The sequence below is a fragment of the Bos javanicus genome, chromosome 3 (genome assembly GCF_032452875.1).
Source record: "Bos javanicus breed banteng chromosome 3, ARS-OSU_banteng_1.0, whole genome shotgun sequence".
Lineage (NCBI taxonomy): Eukaryota > Metazoa > Chordata > Mammalia > Artiodactyla > Bovidae > Bos > Bos javanicus.
In genome coordinates, this window is record NC_083870.1 from 57,173,574 (window position 1) to 57,187,092 (window position 13,519).

The following is a 13,519-nucleotide window of genomic DNA, read 5'->3' on the forward strand; positions in this document are numbered from 1 at the left end:
TTTCATTCCAATCCCAAAGAAAGACAATGCCAAAGAATGCTCAAACTACCACACAATTGCACTCATCTCACACGCTACTAAAGTAATGCTCAAAATTCTCTAAGCCAGGCTTCAGCAATACGTGAACTGTGAACTTCCAGATGTTCAAGCTGGTTTTATTTATTTATTTTTTTCTAATTTTATTTTATTTTTAAACTTTACATAATTGTATTAGTTTTGCCAAATATCAAAATGAATCCGCCACAGGTATACATGTGTTCCCCATCCTGAACCCTCCTCCCTCCTCCCTCCCCGTACCATCCCTCTGGGCCGTCCCAGTGCACCAGCCCCAAGCATCCAGCATCGTGCATCGAACCTGGACTGGCAACTCGTTTCCTACATGATATTTTACATGTTTCATTGCCATTCTCCCAAATCTTCCCACCCTCTCCCTCTCCCACAGAGTCCATAAGACTGTTCTATACATCAGTGTCTCTTTTGCTGTCTCGTACACCGGGTTATTGTTACCATCTTTCTAAATTCCATATATATGTGTTAGTATACTGTATTTATGTTTTTCCTTCTGGCTTACTTCACTCTGTATAATAGGCTCCAGTTTCATCCACCTCATTAGAACTGATTCAAATGTATTCTTTTTAATGGCTGAGTAATACTCCATTGTGTATATGTACCACAGCTTTCTTATCCATTCATCTGCTGATGGACATCTAGGTTGCTTCCATGTCTTGGCTATTATAAACAGTGCTGCGATGAACATTGGGGTACACGTGTCTCTTTCCCTTCTGGTTTCCTCAGTGTGTATGCCCAGCAGGGGGGTTGCTGGATCATAAGGCAGTTCTATTTCCAGTTTTTTAAGGAATCTCCACACTGTTCTCCATAGTGGCTGTACTAGTTTGCATTCCCACCAACAGTGTAAGAGGGTTCCCTTTTCTCCACACCCTCTCCAGCATTTATTATTTGTAGACTTTTGGATCACAGCCATTCTGACTGGTGTGAAATGGTACCTCATACTGGTTTTGATTTGCATTTCTCTGATAATGAGTGATGTTGAGCATCTTTTCATGTGTTTGTTAGCCATCTGTATGTCTTCTTTGGAGAAATGTCTATTTAGTTCTTTGGCCCATTTTTTGATTGGGTCGTTTATTTTTCTGGAGTTGAGCTGTAGGAGTTGCTTGTATATTTTTGAGATTAGTTGTTTGTCGGTTGCTTCATTTGCTATTCAAGCTGGTTTTAGAAAAGGCAGAGGAACGAGAGACCAAATTGCCAACATCCACTGGATCATCGAAAAAGCAAGAGAGTTCCAGAAAAGCATCTATTTCTGCTTTATTGACTATGTCAAAGCCTTTGACTGTATGGATCACAATAAACTGTGGAAAATTCTGAAGGCGATGGGAATACCAGACCACCTGACCTGCCTCTTGAGAAACCTATATGCAGGTCAGGAAGCAACAGTTAGAAGTGGACATGGAACAACAGACTGGTTCGAAATAGGAAAAGGAGTACATCAAGGCTGTACATTGTCACCCTGCTTATTTAACTTATATGCAGAGTACATCATGAGAAAACACTGGGCTGGAAGAAGCACAAGTTGGAATCAAGATTGCTGGGAGAAATATCAATAACCTCAGATACGCAGATGACACCACCCTTATGGCAGAAAGTGAAGAGGAACTAAAAAGCTTCTTGATGAGAGTGAAAGAGGAGAGTGAACAAGTTGGCTTAAAGCTCAACATTCAGAAAACAAAGATCATAGCATCTGGTCCCATCACTTCATGGGAAATAGATGGGGAAACAGTGGAAACAGTGTCAGATTTTATTTTTGGGGGCTCCAAAATCACTGCAGATGGTGACTGCAGCCATGAAATTAAAAGACACTTACTCCTTGGAAGAAAAGTTATGACCAACCTAGATAGCATATTCAAAAGCAGAGACATTACTTTGCCAACATAGGTCTGTCTAGTCAAGGCTATGGTTTTTCCAGTGGTCATGTATGGATGTGAGAGTTGGACTGTGAAGAAAGCTGAGCACCAAAGAAGTGATGCTTTTGAACTGTGGTGTTGGAGAAGACTCTTGAGAGTCCCTTGGACTGCAAGGAGATCCAACCAGTCCATTCTAAAGGAGATCAGCCCTGGGATTTCTTTGGAAGGAATGATGCTAAAGCTGAAACTCCAGTCCTTTGGCCACCTCATGCGAAGAGTTGACTCATTGGAAAAGACTCTGATGCTGGGAGGGATTGGGGGCAGGAGGAGAAGGGGACGACAGAGGATGAGATGGCTGGATGGCATCACTGACTCGATGGACATGAGTTTGAGTAAACTCTGGGAGTTGGTGATGGACAGGGAGGCCTGGCGTGCTGCGATTCATAGGGTCGCAAAGAGTCGGACACGACTGAGCGACTGAACTGAACTGAACCTTAACTGAGAGAGCCAAGAGTCTTGTAACAGGTAAGGGCAGGACAGTGGGGCAATGACTCCATTCTTAGATTGTGAGATGCCCTGGGCACCTCTTTTATCATCTCTATTATTAGCCACTGAGCCACCTGAGCTATCCCCTTGGGAATTACCTCCTCCCAGAATATCTCCTACCAATGCTATGCTAATGCTAAGTCACTTCAGTCGGTCCGACTCTGTGCGACCCCATAGACGGCAGCCCACCAGGCTCTCCCGTCCCTGGGATTCTCCAGGCAAGAACACTGGAGTGGGCTGCCATTTCCTTCTCCAAAGCATGAAAGTGAAAAGTGAAAGTGAAGTTGCTCAGTCGTGTCCGACTCTTAGTGACCCCATGGACTGCAGCCTACCAGGCTCCTCCATCCATGGGATTTTCCAGGCAAGAGTACTGGAGTGGGGTGCCATTGCCTTCTCCTACCAATGCCTCCTCTTTTCTCCTAGTCCCTGAAATGTGGAACAGATGGAGATTCTTACCAAGTAGAAGTGAAAGAGGCATATGTCATTTGACAACATCTTCTTGCTGTCTGGGAAATGACTTTCTGGGGCATGGCTTTAGGTGGCCTTTATCTGTGTGAAACATAATTTTTAATGAGATAATCTATGTGAACTTATTCTGAAAATGGATAAGAGTTATTATTTATAAGAAGTCAGAGTATGGGCATGTAGACATGGAAGCAAAGAATTATAACTGAAAGTAGGCATGATAAAACAGCACTGGACCATTCAGCTCAACTAGTAAGGAAACAAGTTTGTACATTTACGTCTCTGGCCAACCAGGTAGTTTTATACCAGTGGAAAAATACGTTCTGTGGTTGTAGACTCAGCTTTAACCCTGGCCAGTCATCTGAGCAATTCCTCAGGAGGGCTCAGATGGAACAGTAGAAAATTCATCTTCACTCCAGGAAACTCAACTATTATTGACCCATTAGAACACAATGTTTCTAGGAAGAGAACATATTTCCTAAGAATCTGTCATGTTAAATGATGATCAAAAGGGGAAAAATATAATCTGAGCAGCAAGTTGGTAAGAAACCTTATTCTTGCTGTATTAGCATACATGGTATAACAATAAGGAAGACAAACCAGGAACATTTCTTTACACCCACACTCTATATAGCCTGGACAGATGAATGAAGATCAAGAATAGTTAAAAGAAGTGCACACTCAGAACATTTGAAAGGAACCTTGACAACTAGAAGATGATGAAGCTGAAGGAGGGCTGAAGAGTCTTCATGAAGTTATTTCACTTTGAGATTTATGCTTCACACTAGATTTAACATTTCAAGTTAAGTAGCAGTTTCACACAAGGGACACTGATACACAGTTGATCTGCAGTTAGATGAATTTGCAGATGTGGAAACTAAATAACAAGGGAGGACTGTACACATTTATTCTGGACTCTTTTATCCCTAACACATTCCTAGAAACCTCCAAAACCTGCTACAGTAAATTCCCATTGTCTTGTTTCAAAAATAGTGAATAACCTGTTGGTATTTATTGGTCCCACTGACAATGATATGAAGAACAAAAGATTTTTTAAATAACTATTTCTTGAAATGAGCATTCATCTATTAAAATGGCACAATTTTTTAAAAATAGGAGGGGTGGTCTAACACTACCAAGTTAGTGAGGATATACAGCAAAATAATAAAGTCACTGGGAAAACTGCTTAGCAGTGTCTTACCATCTAGTAATCTCACTTCTAGGTTTTACACAAGAGAAATGAAGACACTGTGTCCACACAAAACCTATATGCAAATGTTCTGGCAACTTTACTCATAATCAGCAAAAGCTGGAAAAAACCCAAGTATCCAGAAACTGGTGGGTGGACAGAAATTGTTCTGCCTCCATCCTTATTCCCCAGTAAGGAACTAACCACTGACACATGCACCCAACTGGATGAGTATCAAAAGCAGCGCACTAAGAAGCTATTCAACAAGACTTGGTGACTGACTAGATCCATGTGGCAAAGAAAAGGGTGATTCAAAATGACTCTAAAGTTTCTTCTTTGGATGCTTTGATAAATAAAAATGGGTAAACTTCTCAAATGACATTTGGAAAGAAGAACTACGAAATGCGCTGAAAAATATAAGAATAGGGTTAAGACAAAAAAGGAATGAGATAAGGTTAAGACAAGACAGGACAGGAACGCAACTATAACAAGAAGATATTTTTGTTCTTATTCTAAAGGTCTAAACAAAACCAGATAAACATAACCAAAATATTTGCTCTTATTCTAAAGTTCTAAACAAAACCAGATAAATATAACCAAAACATAGCTTGAGCAGATATGGGTTTACAAATAACATGTGTGCTTCCTGTGATCAGTCTAAATTAGAAAGCACTTTTCAATATTTATTTGTCCATCTTTCTGCCTAGGTTTTCCCGGGTTTGTACTCTTTTTAGTGTTTCTGCTAAGGCAATTGAAAAGCTATGTGATTAAATATTTCTTTCATTGAATTTGACCATTTTTTTTCTTGAAGGCAAGTATTTTAATGGACTCCACAAGGTACTACACCAGTCAAGAATATGTTTTAAAGAATAAAGTATTTTAAAAACTGGTAAGGTGATGTTTCTTTCCTCTCTTCCTTACTTGTTGTGAGTATGACAGTCAAACTAAAAATCATTTTTTAAAAGATACTAGTTATATCTAAAATAGTTTGTGACTATATAATCAAAATACATTTTCTCTAGTTGATTTTTTTAAGGTATTTGTTTAAAATCTTGTAAAGGTCTATCAAAATTTTTCACAACACTTTTTGCTTCCAATAAAATGAAACATATTATGAAAATATTCAAATCCTTAAACATTTATGTCAGTATTTAATACATGAGATTAATCTTTCCAAGAACTTTGTGTTTTTTCAACTGTAAGAACGCTAGCATACACCAGAGCTTCATTCTAAGACTTTTGCCAAAAGCAAAAGTACTCAATATTATTTTAATAATGAAAACCTCAAGTATGAAACCAAGCTATGTGTGGGGAAAAAAAAATCATTTATGTGAAAGGGTAACAAACATTCAATTGAAGGATAATGCAGCCCTGAGGGAATATGCATATGAATGAAGTTTATGAAATTGGTTCAGTGCCTCTGCAAAGAAAAATAATTAGTTTATTTTAAAGCTGCCTATAAAATGTTTTCAATATTGCTGTATGAATTATTTATAGAAAAATGTACATCTAACTTTAAAGCTAATATTTTACTGAAAGATCCTGAGTGCTGTAGGAGGAACTAGAAACAAGAATATACTGTTTTATGTATGTAATATTTGGGAGATTCCTTTTAATTATTTGCTTTCCAAAAAAGTTAAGATTTATTATCAATGTGGATCTGTACCATTTCATTCAACTGTTTTTCTTTTCAAATTTGAAAAGCTGAAATGATAGTGGGACATCAATGTAACTTTTGGATTTTACACAGAATGCTCTTTGAAGTTGCCAAATACAAGCGGATATATTACTCTGAAGTCATGACTGCTAAAGAAATGACTGAGCAAATGCATCTAAGATTAAATAATTTAAAAGTAGGGGACTTCCCTGGCAGTCCAGTGGCTAAGACTTTGCCTTCCAATGTGGGTTCAATCCCTGATCAGGAAAGTAAGATTCCACATGCCTCTCAGCCAAAAACATAAAACAGATGCAATACTCTAACAAGTTCAATAAAGACTTTAAAAATGGTCCACATAACAAAATATGTAAAAACATATTTTTAATGTTTTTGAAATTAGTTTTATTACGGAAAAGATTGGCATTTGAGGTTTTCCAACAATAATACTCTATGTGCTACAAAAAAATGTTTAAATAGATTCACCAAACTATACATATTTAGAATATTCCTTTTAATCAGTCTTCTGATTAGTACTTAATGTGGCACAAACTCTAGGGGGAGGCACATAGTGCTCAGATACTGTACAAAGGCCTATACTTTATTAACTTTTCTTGAAAGAGTTATGACAGGAATACCTTGATCCTATGCCTCCCCCAAAACATGGAAAATTAGTTATTTATGTCCAGTTTCAGGCAAATCACTATAAAGAAAAATCACTTTAAAAAAAGTCTTTTTATATCTCAATTGTAAAGCTAAAACAAGGTAGCCAAAGGGGAAGTGTGTCTTGGCTGAGCAGCAGACACTTCGGGTTATCAGTAACGGAGTAATGGCTTCTTTGCTTTCTCTGTTCTCAGTCAATGATGTGGTAAGTCATAATTCGACTGGCTTCTAGGTTAAAACTTGGAACTCTCCTAAAATAGTGTTATTTGATTGCACATGAAGCAGAAACATAATGATAAAAAATTTTAAAGGGCATTACCTAAATTTATCTACCTTAAATTTCTAAAATTAATATGACAATAATCAATTTATGAACACTAGAGGGCAGTAAAACACTAGAAGGTGTATTTAAATTACACATCTGAAGTGGCAAACACAAGCCAGTACTTTTTAAAAAATCAAAATCACAATTATTTAATAACTTTATCCCTTTTTAGGTTGCTAAAGTACAAAGCATTCTTTTGTGTATAATTCTGGGTATAACTTACTTTGCAAAATCCAAATAAGAAATGTGCCCATGATAAAACCCTGGTTTCATCTCTTTCCAGGCAGTTATATTCTTTACAAAGCGCACCTAAAAAAGGAGAACATACTCATTATTTAAGTACAATTTAAAGAAAATAAAATTTTGTGATAGCAAAATGCTTTTCATTTAGGCATTTAAAACTGATCACACCACTTTGACAATTATGGAGCTTGAAATACAGGCTTCAACTAAGAAAAGCATAGTGTGATATGTAATTACTAATGCATCATAGAGAAGCTACTGTCACCACTCTTAGAAAAGAGTGAAAGAGGATCTTGAAAACAAAATTGCACAATGCAACCATTTACAATACTGTACAGTGAGTACATTTATGTGGTGGGTGGAGGTATACAAACACACAAGCTGAAGCAGGTAGCAATTCAATATGGGGATAGTCTATGCAAATCTCTTCTTCCTAGAGACTCGTTATTCATAAAAATTCACATTTATAATGACTAACAACTAAAACAAACATCAACTAATCCTAAAACCAAATGAGTGAACAAAAGATGAGTATCAGAAGACTTTAAACCACTAAGAGCAGATATCATATGGTTGAGCAGATATCATCAACTTGCTGATAAAAAAGCTAAAAGGTAAATTTTTAAAAATATCTAAATATTACCATTTTAATCTACTAGAATTAAAAGTATACAAAAGATTAGTTAATATAACAACTTAAGTATAAATATAAAAGTTTCAAGAACTGGTTAATATAGAACTTGATAAACCAGCTATAACAGAATTATGATAAGAATTATGATACATAATTCTTCAAAGAAAAATAATATAAATTTCTGATAATCAAATCTCTGCATGATCAACAGCAAGTGGCTAAGAATCTCTTCTGGAGACTAGAGACAGTGTGGGGATGGCTGAGGGGTGGGGCCCGCCACCCTACACTGCAGGGAAGGCGCCTGTAAGCCGGGATCTCAGCCCCTGACACAGACTGTCAATCGCCTACTTCTGACAATTTACCAATCCTTCACTTATATTTCACAATAGTTAGTCACATGGTGATATTCTGGAGCACTTATTACCAGGTTAGTCAATAAATTAATAGCCATGAATGATGGCTCCTGGATAAGGCCCACTGGTAGGAACAAAGTAGGGAAACTATGGAAGCAGCCTTATGTCGGAGGATGTGAACTAAGGCAAGATGGAAGATTCTGGAAGGAGGATTTATAACTCAAAGACTAACAATGGAGTTAGAAACAATGGGGTTTTTGGAGGGGAAATGAAAAGAACCTTAAATTATTATTTTACACATACACACACATTATTAAAATCTGAAAATTGGATGTAGGTAACAAAACTATGTTGTATTAGAGAATACACAATTATATTTCAGCAGATATTTACAAATTGTCCCCACCAAAACGAATGAGCTAAATAAACATGTGATTTGAGATTTCAGGTTCTTTCCTATTTGTTCTTCAAGACATCAAATAGAATAAAAATATCAAATGGCAAATGAAAAAGAAATAGAAAATAAAATACTACTTAATCCATAAACTGAATCCTTAAAAAAGTTTACATGTTGAATATGAAAAACCCTTATAATTTCTACTTAATGGTAAGTTACACAAGCTTTTGGTTCTGTGAAAATCATTTTCAGTATTTCAGTCCCAAATGAGGAAGAAATACAAGGCAAAGAGAATAGGAATGGGAGATGGTGGTTCAAGGGTGCTTAAGACTCTTACAGCTGAGCTCTTCAGAAGCTGAGATTTAAATGGATGTGATGGTATAAGAGGGAAATGAAAGGGAATGACAGATTGAAACCTGAGAAAACAGTGTTATATAAGCCAAATGTTGGAGGATCATAGTACACTGGGATGAAAGACAGGTATAAATTTCAAGTGTCCTTTTTCCCTCCACCCTTCCAAAGGATGGTCAAGATCAAACTAAATTCTGCTAAAGACACACTCCATCTGCTGTGTGTCCTACAAGGTGAGGTGAAGAGCCCTGGAAGCTGGATGAGATCTGCACTGCTACTGGGCTTCCCAAACTCAGTGTGCAAATGAATCATCTGGGGCTCTTGTTAAAATGCAGATTCTGACTCAGCGGGTATGGAGTAGGGTCCAAGATTCTGCACTTCTAAAAAGTTTCCACAGCATGGCCAGGTCAGCGGGTGACACTGAGGAGCAAGCCTTTAGCACGTATGGACCCAGGACCTAGCTCTTGGTTTTATCAACATGAAGCTCCTTCTGTAGTGCCTGCAAAGGAGGCCTGAGGTCTATAGAGGCTCTTTAGCAAGGATATACTCTCTCAGTTACTTTCATGAGTTACTTTCTTCTCAGTTACATATCATGCTTTCATGATATGGGGAAACAAAAAGTATGCTGAACTAAAACAGTGGTTTAAAGGTTATCTACATATATAGATAATATATATACATATATACACACACACACACATATAAGCTACCACAACATATAAAACAGAATGAGGGGTGGGAGCGTAATGCCCCCGTCTACTCAGTCTCCTCCATCTGCCCACACAGTGATGCCTGAAGCACTCTGGAACCAAAGCATTCCAAGAAACACAAAGTATAAAATAAATAAAAGGGTTGTGCCTCCATTGGCCTCAGGGAAGTTTGGTGAAGGCAGAACAGAACAAGGCATGAAGCATTCACTGCTGTCACCGATCTCAAACTTTCCTGTTTGCAGAATCAGCATTTTATTAGGATATCCTATACTCCTTATGTTACAGAAACTGAAGTCCAAGAACCACATACCTCCGATTTTTGGTCCAATCATCCTTCTATACCACTGGCTAATTTCTTTAATCTATTATTGTCCAATTTAAACAAGGTTGGGGGGGAGGAACGACTTGAAAGAGGAGCAGACAGGTATCTTTGACATCATAATACTGATCAACAGACTTGGACACTGAGAATTTCAGGTTCTGTCCAATGCTCAGGAAATTCCTGAGATCCAGACATTCAAACCTCCAAGATCTCAAAGCTCTGTTGATATATCTCTCTCAACTGTTTATTTTCCTGCTTACATTCATTATCATCTCAACTTCCAATCTACTCTGTGCACTATCTCTTGTATTGAATAACCATTTTTTGACAATGGCCGCTGACTTATTCTTGCCTTTTTATTATCCCGGGTAACCTCAAGGGTTGCTGAACAATGCTGGTCAAAACTAAGAGACCCAGTCTAAGTGTAGGACTTTGAATCTTATTAGACTGAATACATTCTGAGGCATATTCAGGTATGTTATTAAATTCTCTACAGTTTTTTTTTTTTTTTTTTTGGCTGTGCTGCACAGCATGTGGAATATTAGTTCCTAACCAGGGATCGAATCTGTGCCCCCTGCATTGGGAGCACAAACCATCTGGGAATTCCAGAATAGAGTGTGGAATTCCCTACCGCTATTATTGCTAGTCTCCAAACACACAGAATCTTCCTCTAATCTCCAACTAAGAGAATACTGAAAGCTACAAACTTAATATATATGTGTATGTATTTTTTTTATTTCATCTAATCAACATTTAACTAGGGCAATCTGTTAAAATCTCATTAATAAAGCTGTGGCTGATTTGCAATAAATCAAAAGATGCTGAGCTGAGATTTACCTTCCTTTCACAGGGAAGCAAAAAGTGCTAAGTAGACAAATGCTGTCAATAAGGTTAAAGTGGTGCTTCACAGTCATCTGGAGAAAAGGCTGAGCATTTAGAAGTGTCATTTACATATGGCTGAAATTCTACACCATCCTAATCTCCTCTTCAAAAGTAATCTCCCAGGACATAAAAACCTAATTAATGCCCTTTGAAGAACATACTTTTTAAAAGTTTTCCTTTCAAAGTATTAATTTAGCCACATTTAATTTTATCCTCTGAGTTCTCTAGAATTTTCCCTGCCTCTCATCGGTCATATTCGCTTATGCCCTTTCATCAGTCTAGCTGCAGTCCCTGCCCTGTCATTTTCTGTGTTCTCGTCTCTTCTCTTCCACTTGACTTTCAGTTTTTCTTCTGGTTTTCCTCTACAGTGGAGCATTCTGCCCAAGACTGTGAGATAAAGCTCTGGGATAGACAGGAGTAACGGGAGATGTAGATCAGGTGAGCAAGCTTCTACTCAGTTCATTTTATGGATTCTTACTGACTACAATACTTGGCACTAATGAAAGATAAAGAGAAGGGTAAAAAGGAGCAAAACTAATAGTATCAAATGAAGCTGAATCTGAAGACACTGAAAACTCTTGGGGAAAGAAATAAAGTCATCATAGCGACTTTATTCAAAGAGAATTTCCATACTCTGATTGCAAAAGGCTATCAAGAAGATGTTTCAGAAATAGTAGTTAGATACAATACAGGAAAAAGGGATGTTTTTATGGCTAGCCTGGAGCAGATTTTAAACTGTGATTTTTGTCAGATTTTATAACTCTTAAGCAGAGTTAGGCTAGCAAGTAATCAGAAGAGGCCTTCAGGGAAAACACAAGCAATGTAGGGAGGGGTGTTGTCATTTATTTGCTAGTTGAACCAGAATTGAACCAGTACAATAGGAAAAGTGAGAAAGCACCCTCTCACTAACACTATATCTAGATTTATATTCTTAATAAGAGTAATCTCAACATTATGATTAAATGTGATCACAAAAGAACTTGTTTTCCCTATCTAAAAGTAGGAATGTCATCCTGAACATCCTGGTCAAATTCCAACTTTGTAATTACTACCTACTGAGTGAACATTACTATTAACTTGGGTAATTATATATACCAAACTCCTACTCATGCATATACTTAAAATAAACATTCACTGTACAGCCGTGGGTAGTTATATGAGGAGAGGAAGTTTTCTATGCAAAGAGAAAAAACGAGTAATAATTGGATACCATATAAGAAAGGTTCAGCAGCAGAAGAACATAATATACTATCTGCACTAAAGCTCAGAACTGTGTTGTTCAATGCTACTACTATCAATCAGAGGCACTCCTTCTGCCAGTATTTACCACCCTGGCATCATGCTCAGCTAAGAATTACCTTCAGAACCTAAGCAGGTTCATTTGTTCATTCATTCATTCAACAAAAAGTTACAGACTATCTACTATGTATCTACAATACATACAATATGATATGGAGTATCTACAATAGAATGGGAAAGACTAGAGATCTCTTCAAGAAAATTAGAGATACCAAGGGAATATTTCATGCCAAGATGGGCACAATAAAGGACAGAAATGGTATGGACCTAACAGAAGCAGAAGATATTAAGAAGAGATGGCAAGAATACACAGAAGAACTGTACAAGAAAGATCTTCACCATCCAGATAATCACAATGGTGTGATCATTTACTTAGAGCCAGACATCCTGGAATGCGAAGTTAAGTGGGCCTTAGCAAGTATCACTACTAACAAAGCTCATGGAGATGATGGAATTCCAGCTGAAATATTTCAAATTCTAAAAGATGATGCTGTAAAAGTGCTGCACTCAATATGCCAGCAAATTTGGAAAACTCAGCAGTGGCCACAGGATTGGCAAAGGTCAGTTTTCATTCCAATCCCAAAGCCAATGCCAAAGAATGCTCAAACTACTGAACAACTGCATTCATCTCACATGCTAGTAAAGCAACGCTCAAAATTCTCCAAGCCAGGCTTCAACAGATGTTCAAGCTGGTTTTAGAAAAGGCAGAGGAACCAGAGATCAAATTGCCAACATCTGCTGGATCACCGAAAAACCAAGAGAGTTCCAGAAAAACATCTATTTCTGCTTTCTTGACTATGCTAAAGCCTTTGACTGTGTGGATCACAATAAACTGTGGAAAATTCTGAAAGAGATGGGAATACCAGACCACCTGACCTGCCTCTTGAGAAATCTGTATGTAGGTCAAGAAGCAACAGTTAGAACTGGACATGGAAAAACAGACTGGTTCTAAATAGGGAAAGTACATCAAGGCTGTATATTGTCACCCTGCTTATTTAACTTGTATGCAGAGTACATCACGAGAAACACTGGGCTGGAAGAAGCACAAGCTAGAATCAAGACTGCCGGGAGAAATATCAATAACCTCAAATATGCAGATGACACCACCCTTATGGCAGAAAGTGAAGAACTAAAGAGCCTCTTGATGAAAGTGAAAGAGGAGCATGAAAAAGTTGGGTTAAAATGCAACATTCAGAAAACTAAGATCATGGTATCTGGTCCCATCACTTCATGGCAAATAGATGGTGAAACAGTGGACACAGTGTCAGACTTTATTTTCTTGGGCTCTAAAATCACTGCAGATGGTGATTGCAGCCATGAAATTAAAAGACGCTTAGTCCTTGGAAGGAAAGTTATGACCAACCTAGACAGCATATTAAAAAGCAGAGACATTACTTTGTCAACAAAGGTCCATCTAGTCAAAGCTATGGTTTTTCCAGTAGTCATGTATTGATGTGAGAGTTGGACTATAAAGAAAGCTGAGTGCCAAAGAATTGATGCTTTTGAACTGTGGTGTTGGAGAAGACTCTATAAGAGTCCCTTGGACTGCAAGGAGATCCAACCAGTC

The 13,519-nt window shown here is 37.6% G+C and overlaps 1 protein-coding gene across 6 annotated transcripts in view; it reads right to left on the reverse strand.

Moving 5' to 3' along the window:
* HS2ST1 (heparan sulfate 2-O-sulfotransferase 1) overlaps window positions 1-13,519 on the reverse strand; it is a 189,237-nt gene that overhangs the window by 26,989 nt on the left and 148,729 nt on the right. For all 6 annotated transcript variants that reach the window (XM_061411384.1, XM_061411383.1, XM_061411381.1 and 3 more), the window contains one exon: window positions 6,985-7,070. In XM_061411384.1, the coding sequence (XP_061267368.1) occupies window positions 6,985-7,070 (86 nt within the window). The remainder of the gene's footprint in view (window positions 1-6,984; window positions 7,071-13,519) is intronic.